This window comes from Oncorhynchus gorbuscha, linkage group LG03 (assembly GCF_021184085.1).
Source record: "Oncorhynchus gorbuscha isolate QuinsamMale2020 ecotype Even-year linkage group LG03, OgorEven_v1.0, whole genome shotgun sequence".
Lineage (NCBI taxonomy): Eukaryota > Metazoa > Chordata > Actinopteri > Salmoniformes > Salmonidae > Oncorhynchus > Oncorhynchus gorbuscha.
In genome coordinates, this window is record NC_060175.1 from 104,204,626 (window position 1) to 104,231,806 (window position 27,181).

Genomic DNA, 27,181 nt, shown 5'->3' on the forward strand with positions numbered 1-27,181 from the left:
ACGGCCTACCCCCGGGCCAAACCCTAACCCGGATAACGCTGGGCCAATTTTGCGCCGCCCTATGGGACTCCCAATCCAAGGCCGGTTGTGAAACACCCATAGGGCGGCTTACTATAATACAAGGTCCCACTCCTTCCAATAAGACTGTGTGAACTCACAGCCTTCATTGATTTAATCTCTGCTCTGCCACTTGATTTAGTCAACAACAACACGTAAAAATACAAAGATTGTACACTGAATAGGTGCAGTGTAATGTGTCTAGAGGCTGGCTGCCTCCTCCATCTGTCTCTCACTTACAAATTAGCTGGAAACACCAAGAGAAGCGCAATAGAATTTGTAATGGAACCGGCAGATACAGTATCTAAGATTTTTTGTTAAGGGCATGAATGCAAATGAAATGGAATTGATCCAAATGGGCTGAACTCCAGTGAAATGGAAATGACTCTGATATTTTAGATTCAGTAGGCTCGTTGCACCGAGAGCTAGAAAACTACGGCAGTTTGTGAAGAATGCTTATTAATATGAATGTTGGCCGAATTTCTGTTTTTCAGCAACATTTGTCTTTGTACTCTAGGGTGTATACTGTACAGCACAGTATGACACTTGCAGTCATTTGTGAGAATCTCAAACAATTTTTTTTTTGCTCTCTCCCTCCCTCTTCCTCCCTCCTCTCTATTACTCTCTTTCCCTCTCGCTCTCTATCTCTCTCTCCCTCCTCTCTCTTACTCTCTCCCTCTCTCTCCCTTTTTTCTCTCTTGCTCTCTCTCTCTCTTACTCTCTCTCTCTCCCTCCTCTCTTACTCTCTCTCTTTCTCCCCCTTCTGTCTCATACGCTCCATCCCCCTCCTTCTCTTTCGTACTCTCTCTCCCTTCTCTCTTACTCTCTCTCCCTCCTCTCTCTCTCTTGTCTCCCTTCTCTCTTACTCTCTCTCCCTCCTCTCTCTCTCTCTCTCTCCCTCTCTCTCTCTCTCTCTCCCTCCTCTCTCTCTCTCTCTCTCTCTCTTCTCTCTTCTCTCTCTCTCTCTCTCTCTCTCTCTCTCTCTCTCTCTCTCTCTCTCTCTCTCTCTCTCTCTCTCTCTCTCTCTCTCTCTCTCTCTCTCTCTCTCTCTCTCTCTCTCTCTCTCTCTCTCTCTCTCTCTCTCTCTCTCTCTCTCTCTCTCATTTCTCTTCTCTCCTCTCTCTCCCTCTGTCTCTCTCCCTCCTTCTCTCTCTAATCTTCTCTTCATCTCTTTCTCACTCCTTTTCCTCTCTCTTCCTGTCTCTCTCTCCCTCCTTCTCTATAGGAGGTGGAGCTGTATAAGTCCAGTCAACAGGACAAGCTGGGGTTGACAGTGTGTTACTGTACAGATGATGAGGAGGACCTGGGAATATATGTAGGAGAGGTGAGAAAAAAGGCCAGCAGCATATGTATTAACCAGAGATTAGAGACCTTTAAAGACCCAGTGTATGAATACCAATACCATGTTGAGTCCAATACCATGTTGAGACCAAGACCATGTTAAGACCATGTTGAGACCAAGACCATGTTGATACCAAGACCATGTTAAGGCTATGATTAGACCAAGACCATGTTGAGACCACGACCAAGACCATTTTGAGACCAAAACCATGTTGAGACCAAGACCATGTTGAGACCAAGACCATGTTGATACCAAGACCATGTTAAGACCATGTTGAGACCAAGACCATGTTGTGACCAAGACCATGTTGAGACCAAGACCATGTTGAGACCAAGACCATTTTGAGACCAAGACCATGTTGAGACCAAGACCATGTTGAGACCACGACTAAGACCATCTTGAGACCAAGACCATGTTGAGACCAAGACCATGTTGAGACCAAGACCATTTTGAGACCAAGACCATGTTGAGACCAAGACCATGTTGAGACCACGACTAAGACCATGTTGAGACCAAGACCATGTTGAGACCAAGACCATGTTGAGACCACGACTAAGACCATGTTGAGACCACGACCATGTTGAGACCACGACCATGTTGAGACCAAGACCATGTTGAGACCACGACCATGTTAAGACCATGTTGAGACCAAGACCATGTTGAGACCAAGGCCATTTTGAGACCAAGACCATTTTGAGACCAAGACCATGTTGAGACCAAGACCATGTTGAGACCAAGACCATGTTGAGACCAAGACCATGTTGAGACCAAGACCATGTTGAGACCACGACTAAGACCATGTTGAGACCAAGACCATGTTGAGACCACGACTAAGACCATGTTGAGACCACGACTAAGACCATGTTGAGACCAAGACCATTTTGAGACCAAGACCATTTTGAGACCAAGACCATTTTGAGACCAAGACCATGTTGAGACCACGACTAAGACCATGTAGAGACCAAGACCAATTAAAATATAGAAAAACAAAGATCTGGTACTAATCCTTGACACTAGTCTACTACATTGGCCCATAACTCATCTCTTCTCTTCAGGTCAATCCCAACAGTATAGCAGCAAAGAACGGACGTATCCGTGAGGGAGACAGAATTCTGCAGGTAGGCCAACACACACACACACACGCCACCCACCCGACAAAGTAGGCCAATTCACTTCACTTCCAAACTCTAGTAGAGCTTTAGCCACTTTCTGTACTGTTACTGGGTGGTGAGAGAGTGCCCCAGTGACAGGCTGCCTAAAAATAGAGGAGAAGGAACGAAGGCTGACGCAACTTTTACTCAACACGATAAAAGTCTCTGTGAGCTGCCTGTCAGAGAGTTGAAAATAATGGCCAATCACTGCGCATATCACCATGGTTACTGATGTTGGTTTCTTGTTCCAAACCACCCGGTACTCTACCCGCTCTCGAGCATACTACTCGCCAATGTCCAGTCTCTTGACAAGGTAGACAAAATCCTTGCAAGCGTAGCCTTCCAGAGAGACATCAGAGACTGTAACGGTCTTTGTTTCACGGAAACATGGCTCACTCGAGACACGCTATCGGAGTCGGGACAGCACGCATCGCGCCGAACAGAAACAAGAATCTTTCTGGTAAGAAGAAGGGCGGGGGTGTATGCCTTATGATTTCGTGACCACATTATCTACCAAGAGAATTCTCTTTGATTATAATCACAGCCGTGTATACCCCCCCCCCCCCAAGCAGACACCTCGACGGCCCTGAAAGAACTTTATTGGACTCTATGTAAACTGGAAACCACATATCCTGAGACATTTATTGTAGCTGGGGATTTTAACAAGGCTAATCTGAAAACAAGACTCCCTAAATCCTTTCAGCATATCTAATGCGCGACCCGGGCTGGCAGCATTCTGGAACACTGCTACTCAAAGTTCTGTGACTCATACAAAGCCCCCCCCCCCCTCGCCCTCCTCTCCGGAAATATGACCATGACTCCATTTTGTTGCTCCCAGCCTATAGTCAGAAACTAAAACAGGAAACGCCCATGCTCAGGTCTGTTCAACGCTGGTCCGACCAATCTGATTCCACGCTCGAAGATTATTTCGATCACGTGGACTGGGATATTTATGGATAGCCTCAGACAACAATATTGATGAATACGCTGATTCGTTGAGCGAGTTTATTAGCAAGTGCATCGGTGATGATGTACCCACGGTGACTATTAAAACCTTCCAAAAACCGTGGATTGATGGCAGCATTCGCACAAAACTGAAAGTGCGAACCATTGCTTTTAATCACGAAAAGGCGACTGGAAACATGACCGAATACAAACAGTGTATCTATTCCCTCCACAAGGCAATTAAACAAGCTAAGCATCAGTATAGAGACAAAGTAGAATCGCAATTCAACGGCTCAGACATGAGACGTATGTGGCAGTGTCTACAGTCAATCACGGACTGCAAAAAGAAAACCAGCCCCGTCGCGGACACCGACGTCTTGCTCCCAGACAAACTAAAAAACGTATTCGCTCGCTTTGAGGACAATACAGTGCCACTGACACAGCCCGCTACCAAAACCTGCGGGTTCTCCTCCACCTCAGCCAACGTGAGTAAAATATTTAAATGTGTTAACACTCGCAAGGCTACCGTCCCAGACAGCATCCCCAGCCGCGTCCTCGGAGCATGCGCAGACCAGCTGGCTGGTGTGTTTACGGACATATTCAATCAATCCTTATACCAGTCTGCTGTTCCCACATGCTTCAAGAGGGCCACCATTGCTCCTGTTCCCAAGAAAGCCAAGGCAACTGAGCTAAAGGACTATTGCCCCGTAGCGCTCACTTCCGTCATCATGAAGTTTTGAGAGACTAGTCAAGGACCATATCACCTCCACCCTACCTGACACCCTAGGCCCACTCCAATTTGCTTACCTCACCAATAGGTCCACAGACGACGCAAACACAACCACACTGCACACTGCCTTAACCCATCTGGACAAGAGGAATACCTATGTAAGAATGCTGTTTATCAACTACAGCTCAGCATTTAACACCATAGTACCCTCCAAGCTCGTCATCAAGCTCGAGACCCTGGGTCTCGACCCCGCCCTGTGTAATGGGTTCCTGGACTTTCTGATGGGCCGCCCCCAGGTGGTGAGGGTAGGAAACAACATCTCCACCCCGCTGATCCTCAACACTGGGGCCCCACAAGGGTGCATTCTCAGCCCTCTCCTGTACTCCCTGTTCACCCATGACTGTGTGGCCATGCACACCTCCAACTCAATCATCAAGACAGCCTACAGGGAGAAGGTGAGGGCCCTCGGAGTGTGGTGTCAGGAAAATAACCTCACACTCAAGCAATTTGTCTTATCACTGAAAGCACTCACAAACCTTTACAGATGCACAATCGAGAGCATCCTGTCGGGCTGTATCACCGCCTGGTACAGCAAATGCTCCGCCCACAACCGTAAGGCTCTCCAGAGGGTAGTGAGGTCTGCACAACGCATCACTGGGGTTAAACTACCTGCCCTCCAGGACACCTACAACACCCAATGTCACAGGAAGGCCATAAAGATCATCAAGGACATCAACCAGCCGAGTCACTGCCTGTTCACCCCACTACCATCCAGAAGGCGAGGTCAGTACAGGTGCATCAAAGCAGGGACCGAGAGACTGAAAAACAGCTTCTATCTCAAGGCCATCAGACTGTTAAACAGCCATCACTAACATTGAGTGGCTGCTGCCAAAATACAGACTCAAATCACTGGCCACTAATTAAACATTGGATGTAATAAATGTATCACTAGCCACTTTAAACCATTCCACTTTATATAATGTTTACATACCCTACATTACTCATCTCATATATATATACTGTACTCTATACCACCTACTGCATCCTGCCTATGCCGTTCGGCCATCACTCATCCATGTATTTATATGTACATATTCTTATACATTCCTTTACATGTGTGTGTATGAGGTAGTTGTCGTGAAATTGTTAGATTACATTGTTAGATATTACTGCACGGTCGGAACTAGAAGCACAAGCATTTCACCACACTCTCATTAATATCTGCTAACCATGTATATGTGACCAATAAAATGTGATTTGATTTGTACTTATAGACTGCTGTACCTAGTCATTGAACACTGGTCCCTTTATTCATATTTACTTCATGTATTTATATACAGAGCATCCGTTAAGTATTCATATCCCTTGACTTTTCCCACATTTTGTTCTACGTTCCCTTTTCTTGTCCTCCCGGTTTTTAACCTTTGCCTGTTTCTGGACTTTGCCCCCCGCCTGCCTGACCATTCTGTCCTGGACTCCGATCTGGTTTTGACCTTTTTATCCACGAGTATTCTCTTCCCTATTCCTTTTGGATTAAGAAACATTGTAAGACTCCAACCATCTGTCTCCTGTGTCTGCATCTGGGTCTCACCTCGTGTCATGATATATCCTTGCTTCAGGGCCTGAGCTACAGGCAGTTAGATTTGGGTATTTGTTGGAAAGGTGGCATCCTGTGACGGTGCCACGTTGAAAGTCAATGAGCTCTTCATTAAGGCCCATTCTACTGCCAATGTGTCTATGGAGATTGCATGGCTGTGTCCTGGATTTTATACAAATGTTAGCAACAGATGTGGCTGAAATAGCAAAATACACTCATTTCAAGGGGGTTCCACATACTTTAGTATATAGTGCATATGTACATATCTACCTCAATTACCTCGTACCCCTGCACATTGACTCAGTACTGGTAGCCCAGGTATGTAGCCAAGTTATTACCTCGTACCCCTGCACGTTGACTCAGTACTGGTAGCCCAGGTATGTAGCCAAGTTATTACCTCGTACCCCTGCACGTTGACTCAGTACTGGTAGCCCAGGTATGTAGCCAAGTTATTACCTCGTACCCCTGCACATTGACTCAGTACTGGTAGCCCAGGTATGTAGCCAAGTTATTACCTCGTACCCCTGCACGTTGACTCAGTACTGGTAGCCCAGGTATGTAGCCAAGTTATTACCTCGTACCTCTGCACGTTGACTCAGTACTGGTAGCCCAGGTATGTAGCCAAGTTATTACCTCGTACCTCTGCACATTGACTCAGTACTGGTAGCCTAGGTATATAGCCATGTTATTACCTTGTACCCCTGCATATTGACTCAGTACTGGTAGCCCAGGTATGTAGCCAAGTTATTACCTCGTACCTCTGCACATTGACTCAGTACTGGTAGCCCAGGTATGTAGCCAAGTTATTACCTCATACCCCTGCACATTGAATCAGTACTAGTACCCTGTGTATATAGCCATGTTATTACCTCGTACCTCTGCACATTGACTCAGTACTGGTAGCCCAGGTATGTAGCCAAGTTATTACCTCGTACCTCTGCACATTGACTCAGTACTGGTAGCCCAGGTATGTAGCCAAGTTATTACCTCGTACCTCTGCACATTGACTCAGTACTGGTAGCCCAGGTATGTAGCCAAGTTATTACTTCATACCCCTGCACATTGAATCAGTACTAGTACCCTGTGTATATAGCCATGTTATTACCTCGTACCCCTCCACATTGACTCAGTACTGGTACTCCAGGTATATAGCCATGTTATCATTGACTCAGTACTGGTACTCCAGGTATATAGCTGTGTTATCATTGACTCAGTATCATTGGTACTGGTACCCAGGTATATAGCTGTGTTATCATTGACTCAGTACTGGTACCCAGGTATATAGCCATGTTATCATTGACTCAGTACTGGTACTCCAGGTATATAGCCATGTTATCATTGACTCAGTACTGGTAGTCCAGGTATATAGCCATGTTATCATTGACTCAGTACTGGTAGTCCAGGTATATAGCCGTGTTATCATTGACTCAGTACTGGTACCCAGGTATATAGCTGTGTTATCATTGACTCAGTACTGGTACCCAGGTATATAGCCATGTTATCATTGACTCAGTACTGGTACTCCAGGTATATAGCCATGTTATCATTGACTCAGTACTGGTAGTCCAGCCATGTTATCATTGACTCAGTACTGGTAGCCATGTTATCATTGACTCAGTACTGGTACCAAAGGTATATAGCCATGTTATCATTGACTCAGTACTGGTACCCGAGGTATATAGCCGTGTTATCATTGACTCAGTACTGGTACCCAGGTATATAGCTGTGTTATCATTGACTCAGTACTGGAACTCCAGGTATATAGCCGTGTTATCATTGACTCAGTACTGGTACTCCAGGTATATAGCCATGTTATTACCTCGTACCCCTCCACATTGACTCAGTACTGGTACCCCAGTAGATAAACGGTATTGACATCCAGAACAGTCTATAATGTCTTCCTGTTTCCAACTAGATAAATGGTATTGACATCCAGAACAGAGAAGAGGCGGTGGCCATTTTGACCAGAGAGGACAGCATCAACTTCTCACTGCTGCTGGCCAGACCCGACTTAGAGGTACACACACACACACACACACACACACACACACACACACACACACACACACACACACACACACACACACACACACACACACACACACACACACACACACACACACACACACACACACACACACACACACACACACAACTTTGCACATAAATGATGCAAATATGAAAGTCAATATTAAGATGTTTCTCTCATTAATAGTACATTCTATTGTACAAATGTAGTGTGTTTGAGTTTTAAAAACTCTCAAAGTAATTTCCAATTTGATTTAAAAAGAAATATATATATATATAATCCACATTATAATTCACATTTTATGTAGCTGCGGGAAATGTTTCTCAAATTAAGATCCTACATCTGCAAATACACAAATACTCAAACAGACACTCACTCTCTCTAGCTTACAGCCACACACACAGTCTTTAAGGCTTACAGTACATATACCTGATAGGCCACGATAAATCTTTCGCCATGGCAAAATGTAGAAAAGAGTGTCATTTCTACTATCAGATCTCCACAACACATAGATAACACACCAAACTAAATCATCTAGAAATTATATTCTAGAATTGAATAAAGAAGGGTATAGGATGGAGGGAGGAAATATTGAAGAAACAGGTGAATGGGTGACAGAGAGTGGGAGAGGGAAGAGTGGAGGGATGAGATAGCGAGGAAATGTAGGAGGAGGAGGAGGAGGAGACAGGTTTATCTACAACGTCCCATTTTTGTTGCTTCAAGGTCACAGCTATATATTCACACAGACACACAGCATGCACAGACACACACACAGTCACCCAGCATGCACAGACACACACACAGTCAACCAGCATGCACAGACACACACACAGTCACCCAGCATGCACAGACACACAGCACACACACACACACACACACACACACACACACACACACACACACACACACACACACACACACACACACACACACACACACACACACACACACACACCACATCAATACCACTATCTTACCAGACTATATGTCATTATGTAGTCTCACTAACAGTGATTCAATTAGGATTTGGCAGGTGGAGGATGGGGGGGTTATAATGTACTAGTCTGAATACAATGTGTACAGATACCATTCTAAATATACTGTATACCGTATACTGGTACTAGTCTAAATATACAGTATACTGGTACTAGTCTAAATATACTGTATACTGATACTAGTGTAAATATACTGTATACTGGTACTAGTCTAAATATACTGTATACTGGTACTAATGCAAATATACTGTATACTGATACTAGTCTAAATATACTGTATACCGTATACTGGTACTAGTCTAAATATACAGTATACTGGTACTAGTATAAATATACTGTATACTGATACTAGTGTAAATATACTGTATACTGGTACTAGTCTAAATATACAGTATACTGATACTACTCTAAATATACTGTATACTGATACTAGTGTAAATATACTGTATACTGGTACTAGTCTAAATATACTGTATACTGGTACTAATGCAAATATACTGTATACTGATACTAGTCTAAATATACTGTATACTGATACTAGTCTAAATATACTGTATACTGATACTAGTGTAAATATACTGTATACTGGTACTAGTGTAAATATACTGTATACTGGTACTAATGTAAATATACTGTATACTGGTACTAGTGTAAATATACTGTATACTGGTACTAGTGTAAATATACTGTATACTGATACTACTCTAAATATACTGTATACTGGTACTAGTCTAAATATACTGTATACTGGTACTAGTCTAAATATACAGTATACTGGTACTAGTCTAAATATACTGTATACTGATACTAGTGTAAATATACTGTATACTGGTACTAGTCTAAATATACAGTATACTGATACTACTCTAAATATACTGTATACTGATACTAGTGTAAATATACTGTATACTGGTACTAGTCTAAATATACTGTATACTGGTACTAATGCAAATATACTGTATACTGATACTAGTCTAAATATACTGTATACTGATACTAGTGTAAATATACTGTATACTGGTACTAGTGTAAATATACTGTATACTGGTACTAATGCAAATATACTGTATACTGGTACTAGTGTAAATATACTGTATACTGGTACTAGTGTAAATATACTGTATACTGGTACTAGTGTAAATATACTGTATACTGATACTACTCTAAATATACTGTATACTGGTACTAGTCTAAATATACTGTATACTGGTACTAGTGTAAATATACTGCATACTGGTACTAGTCTAAATATACTGTATACTGGTACTAGTGTAAATATACTGTATGCTGATACTAGTGCAAATATACTGTATACTGATACTAGTGTAAATATACTGTATACTGGTACTAGTCTAAATATACAGTATACTGATACTACTCTAAATATACTGTATACTGATACTAGTGTAAATATACTGTATACTGGTACTAGTCTAAATATACTGTATACTGGTACTAGTGCAAATATACTGTATGCTGATACTAGTCTAAATATACTGTATACTGATACTAGTGTAAATATACTGTATACTGGTACTAGTGTAAATATACTGTATACTGGTACTAGTGTAAATATACTGTATACTGGTACTAGTGTAAATATACTGTATACTGGTACTAGTGCAAATATACTGTATGCTGATACTAGTCTAAATATACTGTATCCTGATACTAGTGTAAATATACTGTATACTGATACTAGTGCAAATATACTGTATGCTGATACTAGTGCAAATATACTGTATACTGGTACTACTCTAAATATAATGTATACTGGTACTGCTCTAAATATACTGTATACTGGTACTAGTCTAAATATACTGTATACTGATACTACTCTAAATATACTGTATACTGGTACTAGTCTAAATATACTGTATACTGGTACTGCTCTAAATATACTGTATACTGGTACTAGTCTAAATATACTGTATACTGGTACTAGTGTAAATATACTGTATACTGATACTAGTGCAAATATACTGTATGCTGATACTAGTCTAAATATACTGTATACTGATACTAGTCTAAATATACAGTATACTGATACTACTCTAAATATACTGTATACTGATACTAGTGCAAATATACTGTATACTGGTACTACTCTAAATATACTGTATACTGGTACTGCTCTAAATATACTGTATACTGGTACTAGTCTAAATATACTGTATACTGATACTACTCCAAATATACTGTATACTGGTACTAGTCTAAATATACTGTATACTGGTACTGCTCTAAATATACTGTATACTGGTACTAGTCTAAATATACTGTATACTGGTACTAGTCTAAATATACTGTATACTGATACTAGTCTAAATATACTGTATACTGATACTACTCTAAATATACTGTATACTGGTACTGCTCTAAATATACTGTATACTGGTACTAGTCTAAATATACTGTATACTGGTACTAGTCTAAATATACTGTATACTGGTACTACTCTAAATATACTGTATACTGGTACTAGTGTAAATATACTGTATACTGATACTAGTCTAAATATACTGTATACTGATACTAGTCTAAATATACTGTATACTGGTACTAGTCTAAATATACTGTATACTGATACTAGTCTAAATATACTGTATACTGATACTACTCTAAATATACTGTATACTGGTACTGCTCTAAATATACTGTATACTGGTACTAGTCTAAATATACTGTATACTGGTACTAGTCTAAATATACTGTATACTGGTACTACTCTAAATATACAGTATACTGGTACTAGTCTAAATATACTGTATACTGGTACTAGTCTAAATATACTGTATACTGGTACTACTCTAAATATACAGTATACTGGTACTAGTCTAAATATACTGTATACTGGTACTAGTCTAAATATACTGTATACTGGTACTACTCTAAATATACAGTATACTGGTACTAGTGTAAATATACTGTATACTGGTACTAGTGTAAATATACTGTATACTGGTACTACTCTAAATATACAGTATACTGGTACTAGTGTAAATATACTGTATACTGGTACTAGTGTAAATATACTGTATACTGGTACTAGTGTAAATATACTGTATACTGGTACTAGTGTAAATATACTGTATACTGGTACTAGTGTAAATATACTGTATACTGGTACTAGTCTAATTATACTTTATACTGTTACTAGTGTAAATATACTGTATACTGATACTAGTGTAAATATACTGTATACTGGTACTAGTGTAAATATACTGTATACTGGTACTAGTGTAAATATACTGTATACTGGTACTAGTGTAAATATACTGTATACTGGTACTAGTGTAAATATACTGTATACTGGTACTAGTGTAAATATACTGTATACTGGTACTAGTCTAAATATACTGTATACTGATACTACTCTAAATATACTGTATACTGATACTACTCTAAATATACTGTATACTGGTACTACTCTAAATATACTGTATACTGGTACTAGTGTAAATATACTGTATACTGGTACTACTCTAAATATACTGGTACTCCTGTATTCTGATACTAATTCTGATCCTGAGGAACATGAAAAAGAGACAGAAGTCTATGCTCTGCTCTTTGTGACATTTCATTTAAATGACATTAAATTATCTTTCAAATAAATCAATAACCCAATACGGAAAGCTAAAACATTGTAGTTTAATTGCTCAATAACAAGATCCATATTTATTTTACATTTCAAATAACATAATCTAACCGCAGGAAATATAACAAATGGATGTCAAATGATGATGTTGCCATCTAGTGTTTTTAAAATAAAATAAAAATTGTGTTGAACTAAAAATAACGTATGACCTTTGAACTTTTCTCATTTTCATCCTATGTTCTTTCGTCGCTCGTCTCCTTCAACAATCAATGACATTACTCAACTTTGGCCATTTGCCATCTTTTGAAACAAACGCACTTCAACCACAACGCTGGTGTCCTTGAAAAAAATATTATAACTCAACCAACCATTCCTTCACCCAGAACGAGCACCAGGTGGGCCCAGAGGAGGTGGATATGAATGTTGAGGCCCTCCACACCTGCCACCTGCCCAGCCTCTACAGAGAGGGGCCACACACCCCCACCCACATCCTTAGTCTGACTACTCTCAGGTTGGTACAGCATCAGTGGCTAGCTTAGCTTCTATAGCCCTAAAACTGCTTCTCTCCCCTGTGTCAGACTAGCGTCCTGTCCAGGGGGGTGTACATCAAGCTGCCTCTCCAGGTTATCTGCTTCTTCTCTTCTGCTCAGTAACAGCGTCTAGCTACTGTATAGATACTGTACAAATACTGTGTAGATACTGTGAAGATGCTGTAGATACTGTATAGATACTGTTTATGATACTGGTCATCTCCCCAGTAACAGTCAGGAGCTGGACAGTGGCGTGGGTCGTACAGACGAAAGCACCCACAACGCTGAGTCCTCTGAACATGACCTGCTGGGAGAGGACCAGGACCAGACGAGCGCCCCAAACACCAACACAACCAACACCCCAGGCAGCATGAGGAAGTTCAGGCCTGGGAATACACCCTCGTCCCCCTCGCCCCACCTCCAAGAGATCCACCTCAGTAATGACTCCCAGCCAAGGGTGGGGCTGTATGGAGGAAAGGGACTGGGGGGGGGTTTGGGGACAGGGTTGGGGTTGGGGTTGGGGGGGTACGTACCCGACCCACTGATGATGATGATGATGATGCCGGGTCTTACTGAGGAAGAGTGCGAGAGGTACAGGGAGCTACTAGAGATTAGGTGTCAATTTGAAAGGAACAGGAAGCTTGCTGAGAGAAGCCAGGGAGGAAGATCAGGGACTGAGGAGGAGGAGGAGGAGGAGGGTGAGATGTGTGAGGGTGAAGGGGGGAGTGACCCAAAAGTCGATGTAAACTGCAACGAGAGCATGACACAACATGAGATGGCGTTGTTAGAGGAGGAACTACGTCATCTAGAGTTTAAGTGCCGCAACATCCTGAGAGTGCAGAAGATGCAACAGCTGAGAGAACGATGCATGAAGGCGTGGCTTCTGGAGGAGGATGTTGTTGGCCGTGGAGCCCTACCCACTGGTTCTGAACCCGAACCCGACCACGACACAGACCCAGAGCCCGCCAACAAGCTCCACCGCAAGCTATCGGACATCAATGAGCTCCCTGAGCGGGAGAGATCCGACCCAGACCTGGACAAAGACAGCACCAGTGCCTACAACACAGGGGGAGAGAGCTGCAGGACCACCCCTCTGGTCAGCACCGAGTTACTCCCTCTGTCCTTGTCCATCCAGGAAGAGGATAGAGGAGGGGACACACCCAACAAGGTCGGCTCTCGGCGGGGATGGGAGAAAGGAGGACATGGTAGTCTGAATGGTTCCTTCTCTCCCAACAGCTACAGGTAATGTCTTGTGAGATACTTTATAGCTACTGTGTAGATACTGTATAAATACTGTCTATATACTGTATATATACTGTGTATATACTGTGTAGATACTGTATAGATACTGTGTAGACACTCTATAGATACTGTGTATATACTGTGTAGATACTGTATAGATACTGTGTAGATACTGTATATATACTGTGTATACACTGTATATATACTGTATATATACTGTGTATATACTGTGTAGATACTGTATAGATATGGTGCAGACACTCTATAGATACTCTATAGATAAAGTATAGATAAAGTATATATACTGTATAGATACTGTGTAGACACTCTATAGATACTGTGTATATACTGTGTAGATACTGTATAGATACTATGTAGATACTGTGTAGACACTCTATAGATACTGTGTATATACTGTGTAGATACTGTATAGATACTGTGTAGATACTGTATATATACTGTATATATACTGTGTATACACTGTATATATACTGTATATATACTGCGTATATACTGTGTATATACTGTGTATACACTGTGTAGATACTGTATAGATATGTTGCAGGCACTATAGATACTCTATACTCTATAAGATAATTGCGTAATTATCGTATTTCGCCGTCCTAACGTAGTCTTCACTAGCCAGCTAGCTAACGTCCACTGATTAGCTGCACTGAGAAACTATTACACTCAACTGAACGACTTGATTAGTTTAGTGTTAGCTACCTACATAGCTGTCTTTGCTGTCTTCGTATCATCGTATCATCGTATCCAAGATAATTGTGTTGTTTAGGTTTAGAGTGTGTAGTCTTAGAGTGATTATCTTAATTTACCGAGGTTAGCTAGCCAGCTATTTGTCGTCCTTAACGTAGGTGACTCTGCTAGCTAGCCAACTCTGCTAGCTAGCCAACAGCTAGCCAACGCTAGCCAACGCTAGCCAACGTCTTCTGTATAGAACTCAACTACCCGGTCGCATTCACAGGTTGTATCACATTTTCACTTCATTTCATTACAGTACAACGGTTTGATTTGTTTGATCGTAGCTAGCTACTTAGCTAGCTACATAGCCGTCTTTGTATCAAAGATAATTGTGTAGTCTAGAGCGATTTTCTAGGTTCGCTAGCCATCTATTGTCGTTCTTTTAACGCAACGTAGCGTAAACAACACTGCTAGCTAGCCTGCTAGCCCCCGAATAGCAACACTGCAGAAACTATTACACTCAACGGAACGACTTGATTAGTGTAGTGTCAACAATGCACCCACTGCCAGCTGGCCTACTTCAGCAGTACTGTATCATTTTAATCATTTTAGTCAATAAGATTCTTGCTACGTAGCTTAACTTTCTGAACATTCGAGACGTGTAGTCCACTTGTCATTCCAATCTCCTTTGCATTAGCGTAGCCTCTTCTGTAGCCTGTCAACTATGTGTCTGTTTATCCCTGTTCTCTCCTCTCTGCACAGACCATACAAACGCTCCTCACCGCGTGGCCGCGGCCACCCTACTCTGGTGGTCCCAGCGCGCACGACCCACGTGGAGTTCCAGGTCTCCGGTAGCCTCTGGAACTGCCAATCTGCGGTCAACAAGGCAGAGTTCATCTCAGCCTATGCCTCCCTCCAGTCCCTCGACTTCTTGGCACTGACGGAAACATGGATCACCACAGACAACACTGCTACTCCTACTGCTCTCTCTTCGTCCGCCCACGTGTTCTCGCACACCCCGAGAGCGTCTGGTCAGCGGGGTGGTGGCACCGGGATCCTCATCTCTCCCAAGTGGTCATTCTCTCTTTCTCCCCTTACCCATCTGTCTATCGCCTCCTTTGAATTCCATGCTGTCACAGTTACTAGCCCTTTCAAGCTTAACATCCTTATCATTTATCGCCCTCCAGGTTCCCTCGGAGAGTTCATCAATGAGCTTGATGCCTTGATAAGCTCCTTTCCTGAGGACGGCTCACCTCTCACAGTTCTAGGCGACTTTAACCTCCCCACGTCTACCTTTGACTCTTTCCTCTCTGCCTCCTTCTTTCCACTCCTCTCCTCTTTTGACCTCACCCTCTCACCTTCCCCCCTACTCACAAGGCAGGCAATACGCTCGACCTCATCTTTACTAGATGCTGTTCTTCCACTAACCTCACTGCAACTCCCCTCCAAGTCTCCGACCACTGCCTTGTATCCTTTTCCCTCTCGCTCTCATCCAACACCTCCCACACTGCCCCTACTCGGATGGTATCGCGCCGTCCCAACCTTCGCTCTCTCCCCCGCTACTCTCTCCTCTTCCATCCTATCATCTCTTCCCTCCGCTCAAACCTTCTCCCACCTATCTCCTGATTCTGCCTCCTCAACCCTCCTCTCCTCCCTCTCTGCATCCCTTGACTCTCTATGTCCCCTATCCTCCAGGCCGGCTCGGTCCTCCCCTCCCGCTCCGTGGCTCGATGACTCATTGCGAGCTCACAGAACAGGGCTCCGGGCAGCCGAGCGGAAATGGAGGAAAACTCGCCTCCCTGCGGACCTGGCATCCTTTCACTCCCTCCTCTCTACATTTTCCTCCTCTGTCTCTGCTGCTAAAGCCACTTTCTACCACGCTAAATTCCAAGCATCTGCCTCTAACCCTAGGAAGCTCTTTGCCACCTTCTCCTCCCTCCTGAATCCTCCGCCCCCTCCCCCCTCCTCCCTCTCTGCAGATGACTTCGTCAACCATTTTGAAAAGAAGGTCGACGACATCCGATCCTCGTTTGCTAAGTCAAACGACACCGCTGGTTCTGCTCACACTGCCCTACCCTGTGCTCTGACCTCTTTCTCCCCTCTCTCTCCAGATGAAATCTCGCGTCTTGTGACGGCCGGCCGCCCAACAACCTGCCCGCTTGACCCTATCCCCTCCTCTCTTCTCCAGACCATTTCCGGAGACCTTCTCCCTTACCTCACCTCGCTCATCAACTCATCCCTGACCGTTGGCTACGTCCCTTCCGTCTTCAAGAGAGCGAGAGTTGCACCCCTTCTGAAAAAACCTACACTCGATCCCTCCGATGTCAACAATTACAGACCAGTATCCCTTCTTTCTTTTCTCTCCAAAACTCTTGAACGTGCCGTCCTTGGCCAGCTCTCCCGCTATCTTTCTCTGAATGACCTTCTTGATCCAAATCAGTCAGGTTTCAAGACTAGTCATTCAACTGAGACTGCTCTCCTCTGTATCACGGAGGCGCTCCGCACTGCTAAAGCTAACTCTCTCTCCTCTGCTCTCATCCTTCTAGATCTATCGGCTGCCTTCGATACTGTGAACCATCAGATCCTCCTCTCCACCCTCTCCGAGTTGGGCATCTCCGGCGCGGCCCACGCTTGGATTGCGTCCTACCTGACAGGTCGCTCCTACCAGGTGGCGTGGCGAGAATCTGTCTCCTCACCACGCGCTCTCACCACTGGTGTCCCCCAGGGCTCTGTTCTTGGCCCTCTCCTATTCTCGCTATACACCAAGTCACTTGGCTCTGTCATAACCTCACATGGTCTCTCTTATCATTGCTATGCAGACGACACACAATTAATCTTCTCCTTTCCCCCTTCTGATGACCAGGTGGCGAATCGCATCTCTGCATGTCTGGCAGACATATCAGTGTGGATGACGGATCATCACCTCAAGCTGAACCTCGGCAAGACGGAGCTGCTCTTCCTCCCGGGGAAGGACTGCCCGTTCCATGATCTCGCCATCACGGTCGACAACTCCATTGTGTCCTCCTCCCAGAGCGCCAAGAACCTTGGCGTGATCCTGGACAACACCCTGTCGTTCTCAACTAACATCAAGGCGGTGGCCCGTTCCTGTAGGTTCATGCTCTACAACATCCGCAGAGTACGACCCTGCCTCACACAGGAAGCGGCGCAGGTCCTAATCCAGGCACTTGTCATCTCCCGTCTGGATTACTGCAACTCGCTGTTGGCTGGGCTCCCTGCCTGTGCCATTAAACCCCTTCAACTCATCCAGAACGCCGCAGCCCGTCTGGTGTTCAACCTTCCCAAGTTCTCTCACGTCACCCCGCTCCTCCGTTCTCTCCACTGGCTTCCAGTTGAAGCTCGCATCCGCTACAAGACCATGGTGCTTGCCTACGGAGCTGTGAGGGGAACGGCACCTCAGTACCTCCAGGCTCTGATCAGGCCCTACACCCAAACAAGGGCACTGCGTTCATCCACCTCTGGCCTGCTCGCCTCCCTACCACTGAGGAAGTACAGCTCCCGCTCAGCCCAGTCAAAACTGTTCGCTGCCCTGGCCCCCCAATGGTGGAACAAACTCCCTCACGACGCCAGGACAGCGGAGTCAATCACCACCTTCCGGAGACACCTGAAACCCCACCTCTTTAAGGAATACCTAGGATAGGTTAAGTAATCCCTCTCACCCCACCCCCCCTAAGTTTTAGATGCACTATTGTTAAGTGACTGTCCCACTGGATGTCATAAGGTGAATGAACCAATTTGTAAGTCGCTCTGGATAAGAGCGTCTGCTAAATGACTTAAATGTAATGTAAATGTCTATAGATAAAGTATAGATAAAGTATATATACTGTATAGATACTGTGTAGACACTCTATAGATACTGTGTATATACTGTGTAGATACTGTATAGATACTATGTAGATACTGTGTAGACACTCTATAGATACTGTGTATATACTGTGTAGATACTGTATAGATACTGTGTAGATACTGTATATATACTGTGTATACACTGTGTATACACTGTATATATACTGTATATATACTGTGTATATACTGTGTATATACTGTGTATATACTGTGTAGATACTGTATAGATATGGTGCAGACACTCTATAGATACTCTATAGATAAAGTATATATACTGTATAGATACTGTGTAGATAATCTTTAGAAACTGTATAGATACTCTGTGTATACTGTATAGATACTGTATAGATACTGTATATATATGCTGTGTAGATAATCTATAGACACTGTACTGATACTGTGTAGATACTCTATAGATACAGTGTATATATACTCTATATATACTTTATATATACTGTGTAAATAATCTATAGATACTGTATAGGCACTCTATAGATACTTTATATTTACTATATAGATAATCTATAAATACTGTATAGATAACGTATGTATGCGGTGTAGATAATCTATAGATACTGTATATATACTGTGTAGATAATCTATAACTACTCTATAGGTGCTGCATATATACTGTGTAGATAATCTATAGATACTGTATAGATACCCTATAGATGCTGTATAGATACTCTATATATACTATATAGACAATCTATAAATAATGTATAGATACCGTATGTATGCGGTGTAGATAATCTATAGATACTGTATATATACTGTGTAGATAATCTATAGATACTCTACAGATGCTGCATATATACTGTGTATATAATCTATAGATAATCTATTGATAATATATTGATATTGTATCGATGCTGTAAAGATAATCTAATGATACTGTATAGAGCATCTATTGATACTGTATAGATCATCTATTGATACTGTATAGATCATCTATTGATACTGTATAGAGCATCTATTGATACTGTATAGATCATCTAATGATACTGTATAGAGCATCTATTGATACTGTATAGAGCATCTATTGATACTGTATAGATCATCTATTGATACTGTATAGATCATCTATTGATACTGTATAGATCATCTATTGATACTGTATAGATCATCTATTGATACTGTATAGATCATCTATTGATACTGTATAGATCATCTATTGATACTGTATAGATCATCTATTGATACTGTATAGATCATCTATTGATACTGTATAGATCATCTATTGATACTGTATAGATCATCTATTGATACTGTATAGATCATCTATTGATACTGTATAGATCATCTATTGATACTGTATAGATCATCTATTGATACTGTATAGATCATCTATTGATACTGTATAGATCATCTAATGATACTGTATAGATCATCTATTGATACTGTATACGCTGTAGAAGTCTTGTCTGTCTTGTGCTGTGTAATGTCCTGTACATCAGTAGGCTGGTTAAAACGTCATTGTTTTCTTAACACAAGTAATACCTCTATTTTTGCAAAGAAAATCTCTCTCTCTCTCTCTCTCTCTCTCTCTCTCTCTCTCTCTCTCTCTCTCTCTCTCTCTCTCTCTCTCTCTCTCTCTCTCTCTCTCTCTCTCTCTCTCTCTCTCTCTCTCTCTCTCTCTCTCTCTCTCTCTCTCTCTCTCTCTCTCTCTCTCTCTCTCTCTCTCTCTCTCTCTCTCTCTCTCTCTCTCTCTCTCTCTCTCTCTCTCTCTCTCTCTCTCTCTCTCTCTCTCTCTCTTTCTTTCTTTCTTTCTTTCTTTCATGCAGGAAGTACCAGATCCAAATGACCAACGCCAGCACAAGCCCCGTCCATCCAAAATTCTGGTCTCTGACCCGGGGGGATAACGTTGTCGGGGGGGGGTTATCATCGCAGAGGGGGATAGCTGATGGCGGAACAACCACAACACCCCCACGGAAGTCCCCCAGAGCTAACCCCACACACCACGACAGGTCAGGGGGTCCAACCGCAGAGTCCAGCCCATACTTCACCCGGCGTCGCCAAGGCAACAAGCCTCCGGCACCGAAACCCTACCAGAGATGCATGCAGCTGCCGTCGAGCTACCCGGAGGTCCGGATGGACTCCCTGGACTCTGTAGACCGAGCCGTGGTCCCGGGGATGGGTCTAGGCGAGAGAGGGGCTGCAGCGGCGTCGAGCGACCCGGAGGTCCGGATGGACTCCCTGGACTCTGTAGACCGAGCCGTGGTCCCGGGGATGGGTCTAGGCGAGAGAGGGGCTGCAGCAGTGGCAGCCAGTCCCAGGAGTGTTAGTGGTGCCCAGGACAGCCGAGGCACAGGCCACACCCCTACACCTCCCTCTGCAGCCGGGGCCGGCTTCACCTCGCATGGAGTGGAAGGTACTGCAGGTTTTATATTTGCCATTCAGCAGGAAAGGCCTTCATAAAATGTTGATATTTGAGATTTTATTATTGGTAACACTTTACTTGATACCCAGTTTTATAATACGTTATGACCATAACGGCTGTCATAACCTGTTATAATATGGTCATAAGACCATCATATTTACACCTGCTGTGACATATGTTGCACTATTTGGGGCGGCAGGGTAGCCTAGTGGTTAGAGTGTTGGACTAGTAACCGGAAGGTTGCAAGTTCAAATCCCCGAGCTGACAAGGTACAAATCTGTCGTTCTGCCCCCGAACAGGCAGTTAACCCCACTGTTCCTAGGCCGTCATTGAAAATAAGAATTTGTTCTTAACTGACTTGCCTATGTAATGGCTCTCTTCTATCTCCTCTTCTGACGAAGAGGTAGAACAAGGGTCGGACCAAAATGCAGCGTGATGATTCATGATATTTTAATGAAGGAAAACTATACATACAGAAACTACAAAAATAACAAAATGAAATAACGAAAACCAAAACAGCCCTATCTGGTGCAAACACAAAGACAGGAACACACAGTGAAACCCAGGCTACCTAAATATGGTTCCCGATCAGAGACAACGAGAATCACCTGACTCTGATTGAGAACCGCCTCAGGCAGCCATAGACTATGCTAGACAACCTTACTCAACCACAATCCCAATACCTACTAAACCCCAATACAAAAACACACCACAAAATAAACCCATGTCACACCCTGGCCTGACCAAATAAATAACGAAAACACCAAATACTAAGACCAAGGCGTGACAGAACCCCCCCCAAGGTGCGGATTCCCGGCCGCACACCTAAACCCATAGGGGAGGGTCCGGATGGGCATCTGTCCACGGTGGCGGCTCCTGCTCGGGACGTGGACCCCACTCCAACCAAGTCTTAGTCCCCCTGTAACGCGTCCTTTGATAGGCGACCCTCGCCGCCGACCTTGGCCTAATAACCCTCACCAAGGACCCCACTGGACTGAGGGGCAGCTCGGGACTGAGGGGAAGCTCGGGACTGAGGGGAAGCTCGGGACTGAGGGGAAGCCCAGTACTGAGAGGAAGCCCAGTACTGAGTGGAAGCCCAGTACTGAGAGGAAGCCTAGTACTGAGAGGATGCTCAGGCAGGTAGTTGGCTCCGGAAGATCCTGTCTGGCTGGCGGATCTGGAAGAGTCTGGTTGACTGGCAGATCTGGAAGATCATGGCTGACTGGCAGCTCTGGAAGATCATGGCTGACTGGCGGATCTAGCTGCTCTGGCTGCTCCATGCAGACTGGCAGCTCTGGCTTCTCCATGCAGACTGGCAGCTCTGGCTGCTCTATGCAGACTGGCAGCTCTGGCTGCGCTAAACAGGCAGGAGACTCCAGCAGCGCAGGAGAGGAGGAAAGCTCTGGCTGCGCTGAACAGGCGGGAGGCTCCGACAGCGCAAGAGAGAAGGAACACTCTGGCTGCGCTAAACAGGCGGGAGACTCCGGCAGTGCAGGAGAGGAGGAAAGCGCTGGCTGCGCTGAACAGGCGAGGCGCACTGAAGGCCTGGTGCGTGGTGCTGGAACTGGTGGTACTGGACCGAGGACACGCACAGGAAGCCTGGTGCGGGGAGCTGCCACCGGAGGACTGGTGTGTGAAGGTGGCACATGATGGACCGGACCGTGAAGGTGTACTGGAGAGCCTGAGAGCAGGGCTGGCACAGGACGTGCAAGGCTAGGTAGGTACACAGGAGGCCTAGTGCGTGAGGCTGGCACAATTTTCACCAGCCGACTAACACGCACCTCAGGACGAGTATGGAGCGCTGACCCAGGTGCCATCAAATACCCGACATGCTCCGTCGGACGAATATCGTACCTAAAGCACCAAACTAGCAACTCCCTCATTACTCTCTCCTCCACTTTCCCCATTAACTCCTTCACAGTCTCTGCTTCGCTCACCTCTAACACCGGCTCTGGTACTGGTCTCCTCCTTGGTTCCTCATGATAAACAGGGAGAGTTGGCTCAGGTCTGACTCCTGACTCTGCCACACTCTCCCTGAGCCCCCCCCAATACATTTTTGGGGCTGACTCTCGGGCGTCCATCTGTGCCGCCGTGCTTGTCTCTCCAACTCCATTCTCCTATAACCTGCTTCGCACTGCTCCAGCGAATCCCAGGCGGGCTCCGGCACTCTCTCTGGGTCGACCGCCCACCTGTCTATTTCCTCCCAAGTAGTGTAGTCCCTATATTGTTGCTCCTGCTGCCGCTGTTGCTTCTCCTCATACCAGCGCCTCTCAGCTCTCGGGGCAGGCGATATTCTCCAGGCTGATCCCAGGGTCCTTCTCCGAACAATTCATCCTCCCATGTCCGTTCCTCCTTTCGCTGCTTCTGCTGTCGCTGTTGCCTGTTACCACGCCACTTGGTCCGGGTGTGGTGGGTGATTCTGTAACGGCTCTCTTCTATCTCCTCCTCTGACGAAGAGGTAGAACAAGGATCGGACCAAAATGCAGCGTGATGATTCATGATATTTTAATGAAGAAAAACTATACATACAGAAACTACAAAAATAACGAAATGAAATAACGAAAACCGAAACAGCCCTATCTGGTGCAAACACAAAGACAGGAACAATCACCCACAAACACACAGTGAAACCCAGGCTACCTAACTATGGTTCCCGATCAGAGACAACGAGAATGACCTGCGGCCATAGACTATGCTAGACAACCTTACTCAACCACAATCCCAATACCTACTAAACCCCAATACAAAAACACACCACAAAATAAACCCATGTCACACCCTGGCCTGACCAAATAAATAACGAAAACACAAAATACTAAGACCAAGGCGTGACAGCCTAGTTAAATAAAGGTAAAATAAATTAAATGTATGGCTTGTTAAAAAATAAGATTGTCAAAACCCACATTTATTCAAATGTATTTTTCCCAGCCAAGAGGTTTCCTTTCGTTTTAAAGATTGTTTCTGAAGTCCTATGTATGTTGTTGTTGTCAGGAATTATGCTTACAGTCATGCCCCCCCCACCCATCATATTTTAAATACCTGGCACAAAATACAAGCATTATGACCATCCCGAATCACTTTACTTAGACTAAGAAAATACACTTTATTTATTTTATTTATTTTATTTTACCTTTATTTAACTTGGCAAGTCAGTCACATTATGACATGGTTATGACCAGTTATGTCTGCTATTATGACAAGTTATGACAAGTTATGTCTGCTATTATGACAAGTTATGACAAGTTATGTCTGCTATTATGACAAGTTATGTCTGCTATTATGACAAGTTATGTCTGCTATTATGACAAGTTATGACAAGTTATGTCTGCTATTATGACAAGTTATGTCAGCTATTATGACAAGTTATGACAAGTTATGACAATTTATGTCAGTTATTATGACAAGTTATGTCAGTTATTATGACAAGTTATGTCAGCTATTATGACAAGTTATGTCAGCTATTATGACAAGTTATGACAAGTTATGACAATTTATGTCAGTTATTATGACAAGTTATGACAAGTTATGTCTGCTATTATGACAGGTTATGTCAGTTATTATGACAAGTTATGTCAGTTATTATGACAAGTTATGTCAGTTATTATGACAAGTTATGTCAGTTATGTCTGCTATTATGACAAGTTATGTCTGCTATTATGACAAGTTATGTCAGTTATTATGACAAGTTATGTCAGTTATGTCTGCTATTATGACAAGTTATGTCAGTTATTATGACAAGTTATGTCAGTTATGTCTGCTATTATGACAAGTTATGTCTGCTATTATGACAAGTTATGTCAGTTATTATGACAAGTTATGTCAGTTATTATGACAAGTTATGACAAGTTCTGTCTGCTATTATGACAAGTTATGTCTGTTATTATGACAAGTTATGTCAGTTATTATGACAAGTTATGACAAGTTATGTCTGCTATTATGACAGGTTATGTCAGTTATTATGACAAGTTACGTCAGTTATTATGACAAGTTATGACAAGTTATGTCTGCTATTATGACAAGTTATGTCAGCTATTATGACAAGTTATGTCAGCTATTATGACAGGTTATGACAAGTTATGACAATTTATGTCAGTTATTATGACAAGTTATGACAAATTATGTCTGCTATTATGACAAGTTATGTCAGTTATTATGACAAGTTATGTCAGCTATTATGACAAGTTATGTCAGCTATTATGACAAGTTATGTCAGTTATTATGACAAGTTATGACAAGTTATGTCAGCTATTATGACAAGTTATGTCAGCTATTATGACAAGTTATGTCAGTTATTATGACAAGTTATGTCAGTTATTATGACAAGTTATGACAAGTTATGTCTGCTATTATGACAAGTTATGTCTGCTATTATGACAAGTTATGTCTGCTATTATGACAAGTTATGTCTGCTATTATGACAAGTTATGACAAGTTATGTCTGCTATTATGACAAGTTATGTCTGCTATTATGACAAGTTATGTCTGCTATTATGACAAGTTATGTCTGCTATTATGACAAGTTATGACAAGTTATGTCTGCTATTATGACAAGTTATGTCTGCTATTATGACAAGTTATGTCTGCTATTATGACAAGTTATGTCTGCTATTATGACAAGTTATGTCTGCTATTATGACAAGTTATGTCTGCTATTATGACAAGTTATGTCTGCTATTATGACAAGTTATGTCTGCTATTATGACAAGTTATGACAAGTTATGTCTGCTATTATGACAAGTTATGTCTGCTATTATGACAAGTTATGTCTGCTATTATGACAAGTTATGTCTGCTATTATGACAAGTTATGTCAGCTATTATGACAAGTTATGTCAGCTATTATGACAAGTTATGTCAGCTATTATGACAAGTTATGACAAGTTATGTCTGCTATTATGACAAGTTATGTCTGCTATTATGACAAGTTATGTCAGCTATTATGACAAGTTATGTCAGCTATTATGACAAGTTATGTCTGCTATTATGACAAGTTATGTCTGCTATTATGACAAGTTATGTCAGCTGACACCTCTGGGTGTCAAGTAAAGTGTTACCTGTCATTATTTATTGATAGTTGTTCATTCTATATGTCTTACATGGTGCAATTAAATGATATCTTTGGGAATTGTAAGCATGTACCCTGCTTTTGCCATAGCCTTGATGCACCTATAACCTATTGTGCCAACCATATTATCTTATCTTATCCCGTAAGGTGAAGATCCGTAGCGACGGGACGCGCTACGTTGCCAAGCGACCAGTGAGGGACCGCCTCCTTAAAGCCCGGGCCATTAAGATCAGAGAAGAGCGCAGCGGCATGACGACGGACGACGACGCGGTCAGCGAGATGAAGCAGGGACGTTATTGGTCGAAGGAAGAGCGTAAACAACAGCTGCTGAGGGCCAGGGAGCACCGGCAGCGCCGTGAGTTCATGATGCAGAGCCGGCTGGACTACCTGAAGGGAGACAGAGACCTACAGGAGGGACCTGTGGACAGGAAGGCTACAGGAGGACCTCCAGGCCTGCAGGGGGAGACAGGTGGTAGTCCCAGTATCCTGGCCCTCAGCCAGAAGAAGTTCATGAAGAAGAGGAACAAGAGGATCCTGGATAACTGGGTCACCATCCAGGAACTACTCGCTCATGGATCCAGGTCACCGGATGGAAAGAAGGTGTATAATTCTCTTCTCTCTGTTACTACAGTGTGATGGAGGGATGGGAGGAGGAGAGGAGAGGAGAGGAGAGGAGAGGGTCTACAACCCCCAGCTCTGTTACTACGGTGTGATGGAGGGATGGGAGAGGAGAGGAGAGGAGAGGAGAGGAGAGGAGAGGAGAGGAGGAGAGGAGAGGAGAGGAGAGGAGAGGAGAGGAGAGGAGAGGAGGAGAGGAGAGGAGAGGAGAGGAGAGGGTCTACAACCCCCAGCTCTGTTACTACGGTGTGATGGAGGGATGGGAGAGAGAGGAGAGGGAGAGGAGAGGAGAGAGGGAGGGAGAGGAGAGGAGAGGAGAGGAGAGGAGAGGAGAGGAGAG

At 43.4% G+C, this 27,181-nt stretch overlaps 1 protein-coding gene across 1 annotated transcript in view; it reads left to right on the forward strand.

The window, feature by feature from the left end:
- LOC124018091 (PDZ domain-containing protein 4-like) overlaps positions 1–26,935 on the forward strand; it is a 62,185-nt gene extending 35,250 nt beyond the window's left edge. Inside the window, exons 5-12 of the mRNA XM_046333351.1 lie at positions 1,283–1,381; positions 2,455–2,517; positions 7,738–7,839; positions 12,828–12,955; positions 13,203–14,216; positions 20,564–21,048; positions 21,080–21,150; positions 26,371–26,935. Of these exons, the coding sequence (XP_046189307.1) occupies positions 1,283–1,381; positions 2,455–2,517; positions 7,738–7,839; positions 12,828–12,955; positions 13,203–14,216; positions 20,564–21,048; positions 21,080–21,150; positions 26,371–26,859 (2,451 nt within the window). The 3' untranslated portion in view covers positions 26,860–26,935. The remainder of the gene's footprint in view (positions 1–1,282; positions 1,382–2,454; positions 2,518–7,737; positions 7,840–12,827; positions 12,956–13,202; positions 14,217–20,563; positions 21,049–21,079; positions 21,151–26,370) is intronic.
- Positions 26,936–27,181: the final 246 nt, after the last annotated feature.